This window comes from Perognathus longimembris, chromosome 8 (assembly GCF_023159225.1).
Source record: "Perognathus longimembris pacificus isolate PPM17 chromosome 8, ASM2315922v1, whole genome shotgun sequence".
Lineage (NCBI taxonomy): Eukaryota > Metazoa > Chordata > Mammalia > Rodentia > Heteromyidae > Perognathus > Perognathus longimembris.
In genome coordinates this window covers 39,620,108-39,636,393 of record NC_063168.1, presented here as the reverse complement: position 1 = coordinate 39,636,393, position 16,286 = coordinate 39,620,108, and the positions used below count along the sequence as shown (strand labels likewise).

The 16,286-nt window shown below is 44.0% G+C and overlaps 1 protein-coding gene across 5 annotated transcripts in view; it reads left to right on the top strand.

Moving 5' to 3' along the window:
• Eml6 (EMAP like 6) overlaps positions 1-16,286 on the top strand; it is a 241,258-nt gene that overhangs the window by 168,251 nt on the left and 56,721 nt on the right. For all 5 annotated transcript variants that reach the window (XM_048352921.1, XM_048352920.1, XM_048352919.1 and 2 more), the window contains exons 18-23: positions 860-1,062; positions 3,221-3,332; positions 3,529-3,656; positions 10,419-10,560; positions 13,750-13,902; positions 14,079-14,210. In XM_048352921.1, coding sequence (XP_048208878.1) covers positions 860-1,062; positions 3,221-3,332; positions 3,529-3,656; positions 10,419-10,560; positions 13,750-13,902; positions 14,079-14,210 — 870 coding nt within the window. The remainder of the gene's footprint in view (positions 1-859; positions 1,063-3,220; positions 3,333-3,528; positions 3,657-10,418; positions 10,561-13,749; positions 13,903-14,078; positions 14,211-16,286) is intronic.

The following is a 16,286-nucleotide window of genomic DNA, read 5'->3' as shown; positions in this document are numbered from 1 at the left end:
GGCCACTGGGAGGCCCCTGTGCCAACGAAGCTGGAACAGAACAAAAACAAATACCCCTGCCTGTGTTCCTTTGGACTGTTTAATGTCTAAGCTGTGAGCTGTGATGCTATGCACACTTCTCAGTGTCTAGAAAGCTTTCGGAAATAGTCTTCTGGGAAAATGATTATTTTTATCTTGAGTTGTCTGGTGCTGAAAGCAATAATTATGGTGGACTGCTGAGCAGGAAATAATCATTTTGGTTGAATGAATAAAGTTTTCAATATTTTGAGGGTTCTTTTATTAATCTGTCATTGCATTTAGTGCATGAATTCAACCCTACCCCCGAACGCAGGAAGTAGTTAAAATAAACATTTGTGGATCACATGATACTGGTAGGAATGGTTAAGTAGGCATAGGAAAACATAGAAGAGTAACTTATCCTCCTCACTAATTATCCAGACCTGTTCAAGGTGATCACTTCTGAATTCTTACATTAACTCAATCTTTTTCCCCTTTTTTGTTCTGGTACTGAATTCAGGGCTTAAGCTCAGGGTTTAGGCACTGGTCCTTTTTTGCTCAAGGTTGGCACTCTACTACTTGAACTACAGCTCTATTTCTGGCATTTTGGTGGTTAATTGGAAATAAGAGCCTCTCTGATGTTTCTGCTCCAGCTGGCTTCAAGCCACCATGCTCAGATCTCAAGCCTCCTGAGTAGCCAGGATTGCAGGCGTGAGCCACTGGCACATGGCTCGTTTTATGCATCTTCATGTACTCATGGTGCTGACACACTGGCTGTTCATTGAAGATAGTCATACTATACTACCTGCTCATACAAAGTGTCTGCTTTTTAAAGATACTGAGCATTCTTAGTCTTTTCCAGGTGGAGGCTTCACCTCCAGGAGAGGAGTTTTTGGAAGCGTTGGCAAACTGGAGACAATGATGTGTGTTTCTTATGGGCGGATGGAAGACCTTGTATTCTCAGGAGCAGCAACTGGTGACATTTTTATCTGGAAAGACATTCTGCTCCTGAAGACGGTGAAAGCTCACGATGGGCCTGTGTTTGCTATGTATGCGCTGGATAAGGTGTGGTGTGCTGTTCAGAAAGATTTTCCCCTCCTCAGTTCTCTGGCATTTTAGAGTGTCTTAGGAGGTCCATTAAGAGGACAGATGGATCTAAAACTAGTTCCATTTGAGTTAGGAAGTAGTTGTTATGAAGCTCTAGTCAAAGGAAGATAAGCTGTAGTCAAAGAGAACACATAAATATTTGTATAGTTTATTTTTCATTAATAATCATTTTCTTATTTACCATTTCTCTGCCTTATTTTGGGGGGTGGGAGGACTTTGCTGACTCTCATCCCTAAGAGACTCTTTGGAAGTGTAGAGATAAGGCCTATAATTTCAGCTACTTGGGAAGTGGAGACAGGAAGATCACATAAGGCTAACCCTAGCCAAAAGCTAGTGAGACTTTAATGACAAGCTGTACATAGTGAATCATACCTATAATCCCTAGCTACTCTGCAGTATAGGTTGGAGGATCATAGATCCAGGGTGGTCCAGGTCAAAAAGCATTAGACCCTATTTGAAAATTAGTTAAAACACAAACACACAAACAAAAACCTGGAGGCAAGCCTCAAATGGTAGAGCACTTGCCTGGAAAGCTCAAATCCCAGAGTTCAAGAACCTAGTACTGAAGGAAAAAAATGGTGTGAGGAAATCTAAAATATAGTTCAGCAATGTTTTCTGCTTTTCTGGCACAAAGGACAAATACCAAGTGGTTCAGTTATTGTCTTACACATCAATTGGTTATGATGAAAGTGATTTTCATAACCCATTTGCTCCTGTGTAGACACGTTCAGCTTTCCTGAAAGTGACAGAATGAAGACACCTCATAAATGTAATACTGGATAGAACAGATAGGAGGTGAACAGTCATAGTTCTATGTCATTTAGGAAATGACAAGAAAAAAGTCTATATTTTTCAATACTAATGCCATGTTTTTATTATCATAACTCTGTGTGTGTGCGCATGTGTGTGCGTGTGTGTGTGTGTGTGTGTGTGTGTGTGTGTGTATTAGTCCTGGGGCTTGAACTCTGAGCCTAAGCACTCTCCCTTAGCTTTATTGCTCAAGGCTCTACCACTTGAGACACATCACCACTTCTGGATTCTTTGGCGCTTAATTGGAGATAAGAGTCTTTCCTACCTGGGCTGGTTTCAAACTGTGATCCTTAGATTTCAACTTCCTAAGTACTTAGGGTTATAGGCATAAGTTCCTGGCTTTTAATTTTAATTTACTTTTTTTCTTTTCTTGAGATGGAGCCTTGCTATGTACCCTTGACTGATTCTACCTCCTAATGCTGGGATTACAGGCATGGCCTACAATACTTAGCTCTTCCCAAATATTTTCAATCTGTGGTCACAGATTCCACAGATGCAGGACAATTGGAATAACAATAAGGATATTAATAAGAATGATGAATGTTAAGATATAATTCCCACCGAAGTGCATTCAATTTAGAGCTTGACAATGCAATGGAAAACTTAGTAATTTTCAAAAAACAACATACACACACACACACACACCTCTTTTGAAAACAGTTGGTATATAGGATACATTTCCAGAGAAGAAAACTATTTGTGAAACCAAGAAATTATAATCTTGAGCTAGAATAAAGATTACTATTCAGATTTTTTTCAAGTCCAACATTTCACGCTTTTTAACATAAAGTAAGTTGGTTTTAGTATACAAATAATGATGTTTTTCCTGGGGTGAACCATTTAATTATTGAATATTGAATGGGCTTTAGTGTGTGAGAGGTTAAGGGTAGAACCTGGGGATGTGCTATTCAGGCTTTTACCATTGTGATGCTCACTCCAGTTCATCTGGTAGGTGTTTGTGAGGTACCAGAAGCTTTGCTGCAATTTGTGGCTCCCCGTGTCATATGGGAACCCAGATTCAGGGAAGAGGAGGACAAGGCCCAGAACCAGCTAGCCTTGGGCCAACAGCTGGCCAGTGATCCGAATGACTATTAATAGACACACAGTTAAAAGAAAAGAAAGCTTAATTTTAATGGATGCTTCTAGAATAAGAAAAATAGTATACAAAGATTGTTAGCACCAGGTTTTTAAGTGTTAGGCAGGAAAGACACCCAAAGGCTGCCTTCCTCAGGAGGAGTCCTGTTAGGCAGGTGACTGGTTGGTGACTTTGATGTGTCTGTAATTCTTCCGTTGTGTGCCTTCCTAGGGTTTTGTCACAGGTGGCAAGGATGGAATCGTGGAGCTCTGGGATGACATGTTTGAGAGATGCTTAAAGACTTACGCCATTAAGAGAGCAGCATTGTCAACAAGCTCAAAAGGTGCCGCCCCAGCTGTCCAATGGGAAGTGTTCTGTTTTAAATATGCTAACCTCCAGTTGTAACTTATCACCAAGTCAGTTCTCCTTCCATCCAATACCACTTCCTAGTACATGGTGCTTTAGAGCTAGAAGAATGAAACCTATACTAACCATCAGTCCTCTTGTTGTGGTACTAAATACAACATTTCCTCCCTCAGGTCTACTTTTGGAAGATAACCCTTCAATTCGTGCCATCACTCTGGGTCATGGACATATCTTGGTGGGGACCAAAAATGGAGAGATTCTGGAAATTGATAAAAGTGGCCCGATGACGCTGCTTGTGCAGGTACCATGTGTGCAAGTGTTGTGAGCCACAGTTCCCCTTAGAATTGTGGCTGGGTTGTGCCAGGGCTGTGTGGGCTTCTGCTTGCTGCTGTGTGAGGTGTATCACAAACCAGCAACAAAAGTGGTTTGTTGTCTGTTCCTGTGGGTCCGGAGTCCAAGCAGGGGCTTGCTCAGGCTCTGGGTCACATTCATCCTTGTGGGTGTAGGATTGAGACTTTCCTTCTTGCTGGCGGCTGACGAGAGATCGCCCTCAGATGGGCCAGGCTACTCGAAACTCCTTGACGTACAGCATTTCTCATCGCCAACGAGGAAGGAAAATCGACCCCATAGCAGCATAATCCTATCCTCTTCACACACATTGCCATGAGCTTTCTGTCACTTGTGCCACCTTTTGTTGGTGGGAAACAAGCCACAGGTGATGTCACAAGCGAAGGGAGGTGATTGCACGAGGCTCTGACAGCCAAGAGGCCCATGAAGGTCACCCCATAACCCTGTCATCGCACTCCATCCTCCAGACACTGAAAAATACCCCGCCCACAGTTCCCACAGCTGTATCCATGGCAGTACCTTCTCTCATTGAGAATCTTCTCACCCAAATCACGTCCAGGTGTGCATGGGTCTCCTGAGGTGACACCTTTTCCTTTTCTGTGTGTCTCTGTGTCTGTCTATCTGTCGGTCTCTCTCTCTCTCTCTCTCTCTGATGGGAGAAGACAGGTTATCATCCTCCTTACCGTCCCTTCCTTCAAGAATCATAGTTAGGTAAAACCAGATTCAGAAGCAGAGTAATGATAAGATCTCCCTTGAGGCAGGAGAGGACAGGGTATGGATGTGGGTAGGGGTTTCTGTCTGCTTCGGTCATGCATGGGTCTTACTAGCAGGTCAGGAGGCAGGCAAGGGCTTTTGTTCAGGAGCTGGAGTGACAATATGCCCAGTGACCGGAACTTCAGGGCCACTGTGGGTCCTGTGGCGGGACAGTACCGCCTTCCCTCATCCTATCCATGCTACAGGCTTGCTGTACTAGAGATGAATCCCCAGATCCCACTGAGAATTACTCTGATTTGCTGCAATACACCATGGTTCACAATGTCATGCACAATTTCAAGTGCTTGAGGCCACCCTGGATAATCTGAATAAGAATTTGGTGTCACACAAACACAACTGTTATACTTCAAGGGTTGGGCATGGTGGCCCAGCCCTGTAATCCCAGCTTCCTGGGAGATGGATATAGGAAGATCAAAATTTGAGCTCTGGCAAAAAATTAGTGAGATCCTAGCTTTATTTTTTGAAAAAAAAAATTTTTTTTTGGCCAGTCCTGGGCCTTGGACTCAGGGCCTGAGCACTGTCCCTGGCTTCTTCCTGCTCAAGGCTAGCACTCTGCCACTTGAGCCACAGCGCTGCTTCTGGCCGTTTTCTGTATATGTGGTGCTGGGGAATCGAACCTAGGGCCTCATGTATCCGAGGCAGGCACTCTTGCCACTAGGCTATGTCCCCAGCCCAATTTTTTAAAATTTTTATTGTTATTATAAAGATGGTGTAAAAGGCGGTTACAGTTACATAAGTCAAGTGATGAGTACATTTCTTTTGCATATCACCCCTTCCCTCCCTCTCTCCCATTTTCCCTCTCATCCCCACCCACAGGTTGTATAGTTCATTTTCAACAAAGTGTCTAGTGAGTATCACTGCTATATTTGTTTGCTCTTTGTCCCTCCTTTTCTGTGCCTCCCCTTATACTTACGAACAAACTGACAAAAAGAAAAAAAGTCTGGTTTCCATTTTCTGGAGTTCATTTGATAGTATATGATCAAAGGTACATAAGCGTTACCCCTTTGTATTCCTCTCCTAAAAGTATTCTTCTTCTTTGATCTCATTACATGTGAATGTCTAGAGACCTGTATAATTTATCATGTCCCAATGTATTTTAGGTCTAGCTTTTTCTTATGAGAGAAAATGTACGCCTTTTGTCTCTCAGAACTTGGCTTATGTCACTTAACATGATTTGTTTCTAGGTCCATCCATTTCCCTGCAAATGACATAATATTATTTCTAATGACTGTGTAAAATTCCATTGTATATAGATACCATATTTTTTGGACCTACTCATCTGTTGTGGAGTATCTGGGCTGTTCCCATAACTTAGCTATTGTGAATAGTGAAGCAATGAACATGGATGTTTAAGTGTCTTTAAGTATCCTAGTGCTGGGCTTCGCTGTACCCCTCCCCATCCACGTGGGGAGGGGTCCTGGGCTTATTTGTCTCTTCTGTATGGGATCTATACTCGCTCTCTCACGTCCCCTCCAGCCGGTAGGGATTAGACGCAGAAGCGGGGTCCCGGGTTAGCCTTGGTTAGCCTGTGGTTGCGAGACCCCATGCTCTCCAGCCCCAGGAAAGACATGAGCGCGTGGTGGTCTCGGAGACCACCTCTAGGACGTCTGATTTATTCAAATGGGGAGCCACAGATATACCCCCAAAGGCGGGCATAGGAGAGGGACTACAGGTTGGCCACAAGGGCTGTCCATCAAGTGATGTCAGGGGACTTGCTTTGTGGGCGGAGGCCCAGTCCCCCAAGGACTGGGTTCTGGGGTCCCTGGCCATCAGACACGTGCTTGCCCCAGGGGCTGGGGCTTCTCTTCCTGTTAAAGGCAGAAGGGGAGGGGACAGGCTAAAGCCAGCTGTGGCTGCTTAAAGGCACAGCTGTCCCCAACATCCTAGCTCTTGATGTTCTGGGTAGATGCCCAGGAGTGGTGTGGCTGGGTTGTAGGGAAGATCTAGGTTTACTTTTTTGAGGAACCTCCAGACTGCTGTCTAGAGTGGTTGCACTAGTTTACATTCTCACCAATCGTGTAAGAGTTCCTTTTCCCCCACATTTCTACCAACATTTGTTGCTGTTCAAATTCACAATGTTGGCCAATCTAACTGGAGTAAGATGGAATCTTAGAATTCTTTTGATTTACCTTTCCTTTATAACAAGGGATAGTGAGAATTTCCTCATGTGTTCCTTTGCTAAAGAGAAGCCTCTCCTTAGCTCCTTTGTCCATTTAGGACTGCCTTATTAGCTTTCGGTAGGGTTGATTTCTTGAGCTCCTTGTATATTTTGGATATTAGGCCTATGCCTGATGAATTGCTGGTAAAGATCTTCTCCCAGTCTGTTTGTCTTTCTAGTTTAGTAACTATGTTCTTTGCTGTGAAGAAACTTTTTATTTTGATGTAACCCCTTTTGTCAAGTCTCTCACCTATCTGCTGTGCCCTGGGACTCTTTTCAAAAAGTTTCTACCTGTGCCTATGAGCTCTAGGGTTTCTCCTACTCCCTTTTGCAGTAATTTCAAAGTTTCAAGTCTGATGTTGAGTTTTTTGATCCACTTCGAGTTGATATTTGTGCATGGTGACAAACAATTTTAGTTTCCTGCATATGGATGTCCAGTTTTCCCAACACCAATTTTGAAGAGGTTATCTTTTTCCCACTGTATATCTTTGGATTCCTTATCAAATATTAGATAACTGTAATTATATGGTTTTACTTCCAGGTTTTCTAGTCTGATTCATTGATCTTTGGGTGTATTTTTGTGCCAATACAAAGCTGATTGTGTTGTTATAGCTCTATAGTCGAACTTGAGGTCTGGGACTGTGATGCCACCAGCATTGCTTTTATAAAGAACTTCATTGGGATTTTGATGGGGATTGCATTACTTTATATATCATTTTTGGCAGTATGACATTTTTACAATATTGATTCTACCTACCATGAACATGGAAGGTCTTTCCATTTCCTGATGTCATCTTTAATTTCTTTCTTTAGATTTTTATAGTGTTCACTATAAAGGTCTTTTCTTTCTTGGTTAGGCTTATTCCCAGAATTTTCTTTTTGAAGAAAAGTGTTGCTTTCCTGATTTCCCTCTATGCTTGTATATTGTTAGTATACAGAACGGCTACTTTTTTTGGTCAGTTGTGGGGCTTAAACTCAGGGTCTGGGAGCTGCCCCTGAGCTCTTTTTGCTCAAGGCTAGTGCTCTACCACTCTGAGCCACAGCTCCACTTATGGTTTTTGAGTGGTTAATTGGAGATAAGAGTCTCCCGGGACTATCCTGTCCTGGCTCGTTTTGAACTGCTATCCTCAGATCTCAGCCTCCTGAGTAGCTAGGTGTGAGCACCAGGGCTGGAAAAAAATGTTTTGTAAGCTAATAGCTTGTGGACTCACACCTGTCATTCTAAATATGTGGAAGGCTGAGGGCAGGAGGATCACAATTCCAGGCCAGCCCAGGCAGAAAAGCTGCCATCTCAGTAGAAGCTTAGTGTGGTGGTGCACACCTGCCTTCCTAGCTACAAAAGGAAGTGAAAAATAGGAGGATTTTGGCCCACGTGTGCACTCAGGCAAGAAGTGAGATCCTGTTTCTAAAAGAAAAAGGAGCAATAAGCAGGAGGCTTGGCTGAGCAGCGCAACACCTGCTTACTAAAGTCAAAGCTCTGAGTACAAAACCCCAGTATTTCCACATACTCACATAAATAAAAGTGTTTTGTAAGTGAGGAACAAAAGCCCAGAAAATCGCTCAGTCATTGCTAAGAACTGAGGAGGTAGACTCAAACAAACATGTGTCAGACACTGGCCCTTTCTCTGATATTCCAGGCTGATCCACACTTGTCTGGCTGCTGTGGATACTTCAGAAAGCTGAGGGTGTCCAGTCCATCAGTCAGCTTCTACCATCTTCCTATTCCACCTGGCTCTGTGAGCCATCTGTCTTACACCTCAGTGCCTCTTGTTTCTCCTTTGTGCTCTCAGGTACCATTTGCTTCTAAGCAGATGCCATGGTTCCAGTCAGTGCTTGCTGTGGCTCCTGCATGGTCCACTCAGTGTGAGGGCTTTCTGCTCTCTCAGGACTCATAGTGCTATTCTGCAAACAGACAGTGAGGCAAAGTTCAGAAACCACAGAACTGGTGTGTGTAAGACCAAACACTGTCCTGATGTGGGGAGGTGTCAGAACCTCTAATCCTGTTCTAAATGCATTCTGGTCTGCTTGCAGTGGACTGTTTTCTGTTTAAGAGAAGGGAAGCTAGTTTGGGAGATGGGATGAGTGGCATGCAGTAGGTAATGGAAATTCCCATGTATGTACTTGAATATAATCAGCTCTCGTTGTTACACTGTGGGCCATCAGCATTATGGGTAATGAGTACCAGGGTAAGATCCTTGGCCCATTTCCTTGGGCTATCCAAGGTACTTCTAGCCAAACATCCTCATTCTCTGCTGCTGTGTCATGAAGGAATTAAAATAATCCAATTGTGAAATCAGTTCAACCCAGTGATTTGAAAGACTGTCAGGGCCTGCAACTCCTGTTCTCAAGTACAATATACACAGGACTCAGACACAGGAAACTCCCACCATCAATAGGCGGGAAGATTGGTGGGATGTACACCTGACCCAGTCTCTGTGACAAGGGCTGGGGGTGGGGGATGGAAGGCCTCCCAGGAGCACTGGGTCATATGATGTCATGTGTCTCCAAATGTAAATAAAAAGCAGTATCCACATCCTTTCATCCTATGTTTTCTCAAATATCTGAACGTCAGGTGTATTTGGAACATTGCATCTTGTACCAATTTACTGTTTTTCCCAAATAGCTTGCCAGTTAAATTGGAGCCATTCCATTGCTCTTTGGAAAGCCATCTGTTTCCCAAAGCATTCCAGCTCCAAACACCTTCCACAGACCTGCTTGTGCAGCCTTCCTGTTTGCTTTCTCCCTAAGCAGAGGCTTCTTGTAATGAGCCACTGAAATCAGGAATTTGGTAAACAATCTGTTCTGTTTGATTTCTCTGTAGCACAATTGCTTTCCTGAGAGCTAGATCAGAGAAATCTAATTTATTTTCTTCCTATTAAGTGATCATTTTCAAAAGTACTTTTTGGATTGTTCCAGCCCGTGTGTGTGTGTGTGTGTGTGTGTGTGTGTGTGTGTGTGTGTGTGTGTATACACGTGTGTATATGTACACTGGGTCTTGAACTCAGAGCCTGGGCACTGTTGCTTAGCTTTTTCACTCAGGATTAGCACTCTTAACATTTGAACCACATCTTCACTTTTAGCTTTTTGGTGGTTAATTGGAAATAAGAGTCTCCCAGACTTTCCTAAACAGGCTGGCTTCAAACAGCAATCCTCAGATCTAAACTTTCTGAGTTACTAGAATTACTGGAACCCAGCTGGTCCAGCGTCTTAAGTAGTTTTCTTATGCTCACTGTGGGTAAAAGGACAGATGGATTTGTGAACAGATGTTGACAACATCTAGGCTAACACCCAGAACAGTCTGAAATTTGGATTTATCTTTGCTCAGCTAAATGCTGTGTAGTAAAGGCCTGAAACTAGAAATAAGAACATTACTGTCCAGTTCCATAACAAAGATAGGTGGTACTTTCATCATTTAGAGTCCAATTCTCCTGAAAAAAGTGATGGGTTATTGTGATACACTCATTCAGGGCAAAGGAGGGCATTTCTCAATTCACCTGGGTGTGTGTTCACAAATGAGAACATGTCAGGCATAATATAAACAAAACCTATAAGCAACCTATCCATACTTCGCCTCTGAAAGAATAATTTAGCATCATCAGCTTTGCATACCAATACAAGGGGAAAATACTCCATGCAATCATTTTGGCCCAAAGAAAACTGTGTTTATTTTGTCTGAACCTGTCAGGGACACTTTCAGGCTCTCTGTGCAGCCAAGGGCTAAGCAAGGGCCAGCCAGAAAACATGTCCTGGTTTACACTGCCCTGTCTCCCTCCTCTCCCACAGGGACACATGGAAGGAGAAGTGTGGGGTCTGGCTGCTCACCCTCTCCTGCCCATCTGTGCGACTGTGAGTGATGATAAGACCCTGCGGATCTGGGAACTATCCTCCCAGCATCGTATGCTGGCAGTACGGAAGCTAAAAAAAGGTACGGCACATCACCTTACACACCTGTGAAGGTATTTACGATGCACCACATGTGTTGGAGGCATTCCTTCATTAAAATGAGAGGATCTGTGAGGCTCTCCCCCCAAATATGCTTGGCCATGGGAACTCACAGCTCCCTGTGCAGTTAAAACTAATCAGGTGTAGAGTTTTCTAGAAGGCTGGTTTTATCTGATCATTTTCTGGCTCTGCTGTGCACCCAGCACTGCTGTTCACTTCATTTTCCTTGTACCACACAGACATTTGCCACCTGGGGGCAATATGTCCCTCTTCTTCTCACCACCAGTGGAGGCTCAGCAGCTTGTAAAGAATGCTATTCAGCTTTATCACAAAACCTCCGATACTTCCTACTGAAAAAGCAAGGGCCAGTTCTGATAGAAAAATGCTTAATGTCATAAACTGAATAAATATATACTGAGCATCTATGTGCATTTAGGGAGGGACACCAGAAGGTACAAACTCAGCAAACACTTGCTGAGTCGTTTCTCTGTCTATGTCAGGCATTGGGAACCTCAAGATGGACAAGTCTCACATCTTGTGTCAGAGCTGGACATGATTTGAACAGAGGCCCAGCAACAGATGGCCCATTCAAATGGGGTAATATGAGAAGAATCTAAAAATGGGACTCTTTGAACAGGGGTGGGTAGGGTGCAAGGAAAGGAGAGGAATAGTGCAGTGCTGGTCAGCTCTCAGCAGGGAACTCCTGGGCCAGTCCCAGGCCTGAAGGGATAAGAGAAGGGAGCCATTAATAGAATTTTGAAAGAGAAAGCTGGATGAGATGACCATTTGGCAATAGACTCAGCCAGCACACAGACCCAGAAGCCACTTTGTCCTCCTCCATCCTTCAGGCTCCTTCCATGCTCCCACTTGGTACCAGAAACCAGTGGCAAAGGATCCCCCAAAAAAGCTGCAGGCAGAGAGTTGGTGTAGAAGAAAGAAGGGGGAAGAGAGAATGCAAGAATGTAAACTGAGGCTGTTGCACACAGATCAAGTGCCATGGAGGCTCCTAGAACACCTGCTGCCTATTGGGCTACATCAGAGCTGAGGCAGAAAGGGTCTATTCAAACTCTTAAGACAAGATAAAGTTGGTAGGTGGCCCTATAGTATCTGCATCATTTTATAAGCACGGACAAGAGATGGGTTCTAGAAGAATCTACAATAAGAACAGGTGTCAACACTAGCAACAATAGTGGGCCAGTGTCTGTACTGCACTCTTCATGCAGTCTGTCTAGAAACCCAGTGAGGATTGCCATTGTTATACTACTTGAGGATTAGAGAATTGAGGCATAGGGTACTTAAGTAGTTTGTCTAAAGTCACACAGCTAGTAAGTAGTGGGACTGAATTCAAACCACACAAGGTGGTCCCGGAGAGCCCATCTTGTCGTGGTGCTACTGCTTGTTACCGTCACCCTGCCCCTAGATGGCCTCCATGCCCTGCATACCTGTGCTTTGGTAAGTGGAGGAACCCACATTGCAAGCTAGGCCTGAGTCCTCAACGATGCTTGGAACACTAAAACTTACTCATTTGAGCCACTGCTTTATATCGGGGAAACAGGGCCTGGTCCTCACTGTGGACTCCAGTGTCAGCCAATGGACTTTATCCCCTAGGTTAAAAATTAGTTCTACAAGAACAACTCTTGGCATATCTTAGATAAGATGACAGTTCACCTCAGTTTACCCCAGTTCTCCTGATGCAATTATTAACAGATCTTGTTTTCATTCCCCCAAAGAGGCCTGCTCTATATAGGAAATCATGGTTCTAATCCTGATGATTTCCTGCCCTAGCCACAGATGTGACTGACACACAGAAGGCAAATGAGTGCTGAGAGGATGGCTGAATGGAGATACCATTTAGAGGATCAGTTTGGAGTTAGCAGTGTGAGCACAGCATGTGGTACTCCACCAATGGTGGCAGGGCTCCCTGTGGGAGCTCAGCTTCAGGTTATACCAGCCATCCTGGCTGCTCCATCCCGTGGCTACGTTAGCTAAAATCTTTACAGAAGCATTGCTAGTTGTGAGGACAGCCTTCTGAAATGGATTGTGGTGATGGTTACACAACTCTGTGATCAAACTAAGAATGATTGGGTTATATAACTTAATTAGGGGAATTGGATGATACATGAATTATATGTCAGTAAAGCTGTTTAGGGAAAAATGGTGACAGAGGTAAATATACTCTGAAGTAGATCCCCTAGTAAACATATATCACAAAGTCCATGTGCCCTCATTCAGAAACATCTCCCATGGCCCTATAAGACAGAAGACATTCTCCTGCAACACCGTCTTAGCACCTGTCAGTTACACAGTGAAATGTCATATTCTATTCTTTCTGTAATCATTGATGCGCAGAGTCTTCTATCTCTGCAGCTGTGCATCATGATCCATGAAGCAGAAACCACAGTGGCTGAAATTAGAGTAAGGAAGCTTTCTAAATAAAACAAGTTTTTATGTCAGGCATGATAACTCAAATCAGTTTCTAGAGCCAAACCAGTAGCTCACACCTGTAATCCTAGCTACTCAGGAGGTTGAGATCTGAGAAGCACAGTTCAAAGCCCGCCCAGGAAGGGAAGTCTGGGAGACTCTTATTTCCAGTGAATCAACAAAAAGCTGGAAGTGGAATTGTGGCTCGAGTGGTAGAGTGCTAAGTGTGAGCAGAAAAGGCTAAGCGACAGTACTTAGATCTTGTGTTTGAGCCTCAGTACACACACACACACACACACACACACACACACACACACACACACACACACACAGATGAGTTTCTAGAAATGTTACTACAGAACTGCCATTTTTAAATGATCCTTTTTCCTTAGCTCAGTAGAGGATAATATTCATCCTCCGGTCCTGTGCCCTGGCTACCCCACTTGTCTTTAGAAAACTTGAGATATTCAAATACTAATAAATGAATAGCTAAAATTTATGAAAATTGAAAAATTTTTGTGGCATTATGAAGATTGTCTTGGATCTGAGGGGAAGAGATGTTTCAAGTTAGGGAATTTTAGTTCCCACATGTGGAGTGATGACCTGTTCCTTGGTTGATGAACCCAGCGACCTGTTCCTTGGTGATGCACGTGTGCAATTCCTCCACGTTTCCATTCAGTTTGCAAGACAGCAAGGCATGTGTAGTGAGTGAGGTATGTGTGGTGAGTGTTCACTGTGGATTCTTTGGCAGGTGGTAGATGCTGCGCCTTCTCCCCGGATGGGAAAGCCTTAGCAGTTGGCTTGAACGATGGGAGTTTCCTGGTGGTGAATGCTGACACTGTGGAAGACATGGTTTCCTTCCATCACCGAAAAGAAATGATTTCGGATATTAAATTTTCAAAAGGTGAGAGTAGCGGTGGATACTTCGAAAAGTTTCTATCTTGGAACAAAATTTTTTTACAAAACTAGATTATGTTAACTGCTTCTTTCACCTTCTTCCCCCTGCTTTGAAATAGTAAGGTCCTGAAAGTAAATTCCCATATGAATGTGTTGGTGTTGACTGTGCCTCTGTGTTTGTAGATACAGGAAAATACCTCGCCGTGGCATCCCATGACAACTTTGTGGACATTTACAATGTGCTTACGAGCAAGAGGGTTGGCATCTGTAAAGGAGCGTCTAGCTACATCACACACATTGACTGGGACTCTCGAGGTATGGCATATTATGGCCTAGAAGGTCTCATTTCTGCTTGGGTTTACTTTTAAATCAATGTCTGTTCATGTATGGTTCCTGAAGAGAATGACCCTTGAGTTTCAAAAGAAATAAAAGTGGAATGAGACACACAGCAATGTCTGTAGCTGCAACTTTACAACCCAGAAGTAGCTCCTGTTATCATATTGAGTACTTTCCCATCTCTCTCTCTCTTTCTGTGTGTGAGTGTGTGAGTGTGTGTATGCCAGTCCTGCAGCTTGAACTCAGGGCCAAGTGCTGTCCTTGATCTTTTCCACTCAAGGTTAGCACTCTACCACTTGAGCCATACCTCCACTTCCAGCTTTTGGGTGGTTAGTTGGAGCTAAGAGCCTCACGGACTTGTCAGCTCCAGCTGGCTTTGAACAATGTTCCTCAGCTCCTCAACCTCTTTAGTAGCTAGGATTATAGGCATGAACCACTGGCACCCAGCTTCATCTTTTAAAAAGTATCATTACTGTTTTCACTAATAACTCAAGCCATTGAGTTTTCAAAGCATTGGAGATGCATGGTGCCTTCTGTTACCATGCAAATTTCACCTTGATTCTGGTTTCCTCTTCCTTCCTGCTTCCCAAGACTTCCCCTCTTGGAGGACAGCCCTGGAAGTCTCCAACAACTTTCATCTGTCAATGGAGACAGAAAGCCATGTTTAAATGGCTGACCTGATTTGCTTTTCGAAGCTTACAGCCGGGCCTTGCTCTATTCCCACAAATACCATGAAGACTTGTTGACTTATTTAATACACCTGTCTTCTACCATTTACAAAGTCACAAGCCAGAATCCAGAAGTGAGACATGGTTTCTACTCTCGAGAATTTCTAATTTAGTGAGTACATAAGGCATCTATTGGAATAATATAGGAGCACAGAACTGGGTGGGGCATGGGAGCGAGAAGTGGTGAGTCATAGAGGAAGTGGGAGTCGGGGCCAAAGCAGCCTTGGCTTGGGGCAGAAGTGCCATAGGCTAGGTCACTTTTAGATCCTATCCCAGACACATGGCTGATGGTTAGAGGCTTACACAGGCATTAGGAATGGGCAGACTTACTGATTTTATAGAAGTATTAAAGTACCAGGCATGGTGTGTGCAGGGAGGAAAGAGGTCCTAGGGCAAACCCTGGTGAAAGCATACGTCTCGGCCATTCCAGAGGACCGTGAGGAGATAATCACAGGCAGTTCATAAGGAGGTTTATTAGTGGGGCCATAGTTTCCAAGGGAGAGGGAGCTACATGGCACCTGCACTTTATCCAGGTGGCAGCTTCTCTCTCTGGGGGTAAAGGGGAAGTAGTTAGGTAGTGAGTAGGAGTGGCTCATTAGGTATGGGTGGATCTGGGGGCTAGTGGGAGGAGCTGACAACCTGAGGCTAGGGAAATGCTAGTAGATGAGGCCTTCCAGACAAGCAGAAACTCACCAGTTATGGAAATGAAGGGAGAAAATTCCCGACAAAGGGGAACGTAGTGTACTAAACTGTGAAGTTGGGAAGACCAGCTGGTGGTTAAGAAGTGAGTAATACTGAATGGTAAGCCAGGTGGAGAAAGGGGAGAGAATATGGAGAGGCAGACAACGGGGGTAGGGTAACAAGGGACTCTTACATCATGAGGTTTATTCGAGTTATTTTGAGTAGAATACTCAGTATTCTCTGCCCTCTTGGGGAGAGCTGGAGAACAATGAATACAAACACCGAAAGAGGAGATGAGGGTCTCAGCCAAGAAAAGCTTACTGCAAAGACACCAGAATTCTTCATTTCATATATTTCTTCAAATAGTCATAGCCTGAGCTGGGTGTGATGGGGCACACCTGAAATCTGTCACTCAGAAGGCTGAGGCAGGAGGATTTTGAGTTGAGGTCAATCAAGGCAAAGCTAATGAGATTTTGTCTCAAAAACAACATAAAAGGGGATGGGCTTGGGCATAGCTAAAGTGATAGATCACATGCCTAGCAACCACAAAAACTTGGGTTCAATCCTTAGTGGAAGGAGGAGGAAGAGGGAGAGGAGGGAGAGGAGGAGGAGGAGAGAGGAAAGAGGAGAGGATTGAATCTCCTTT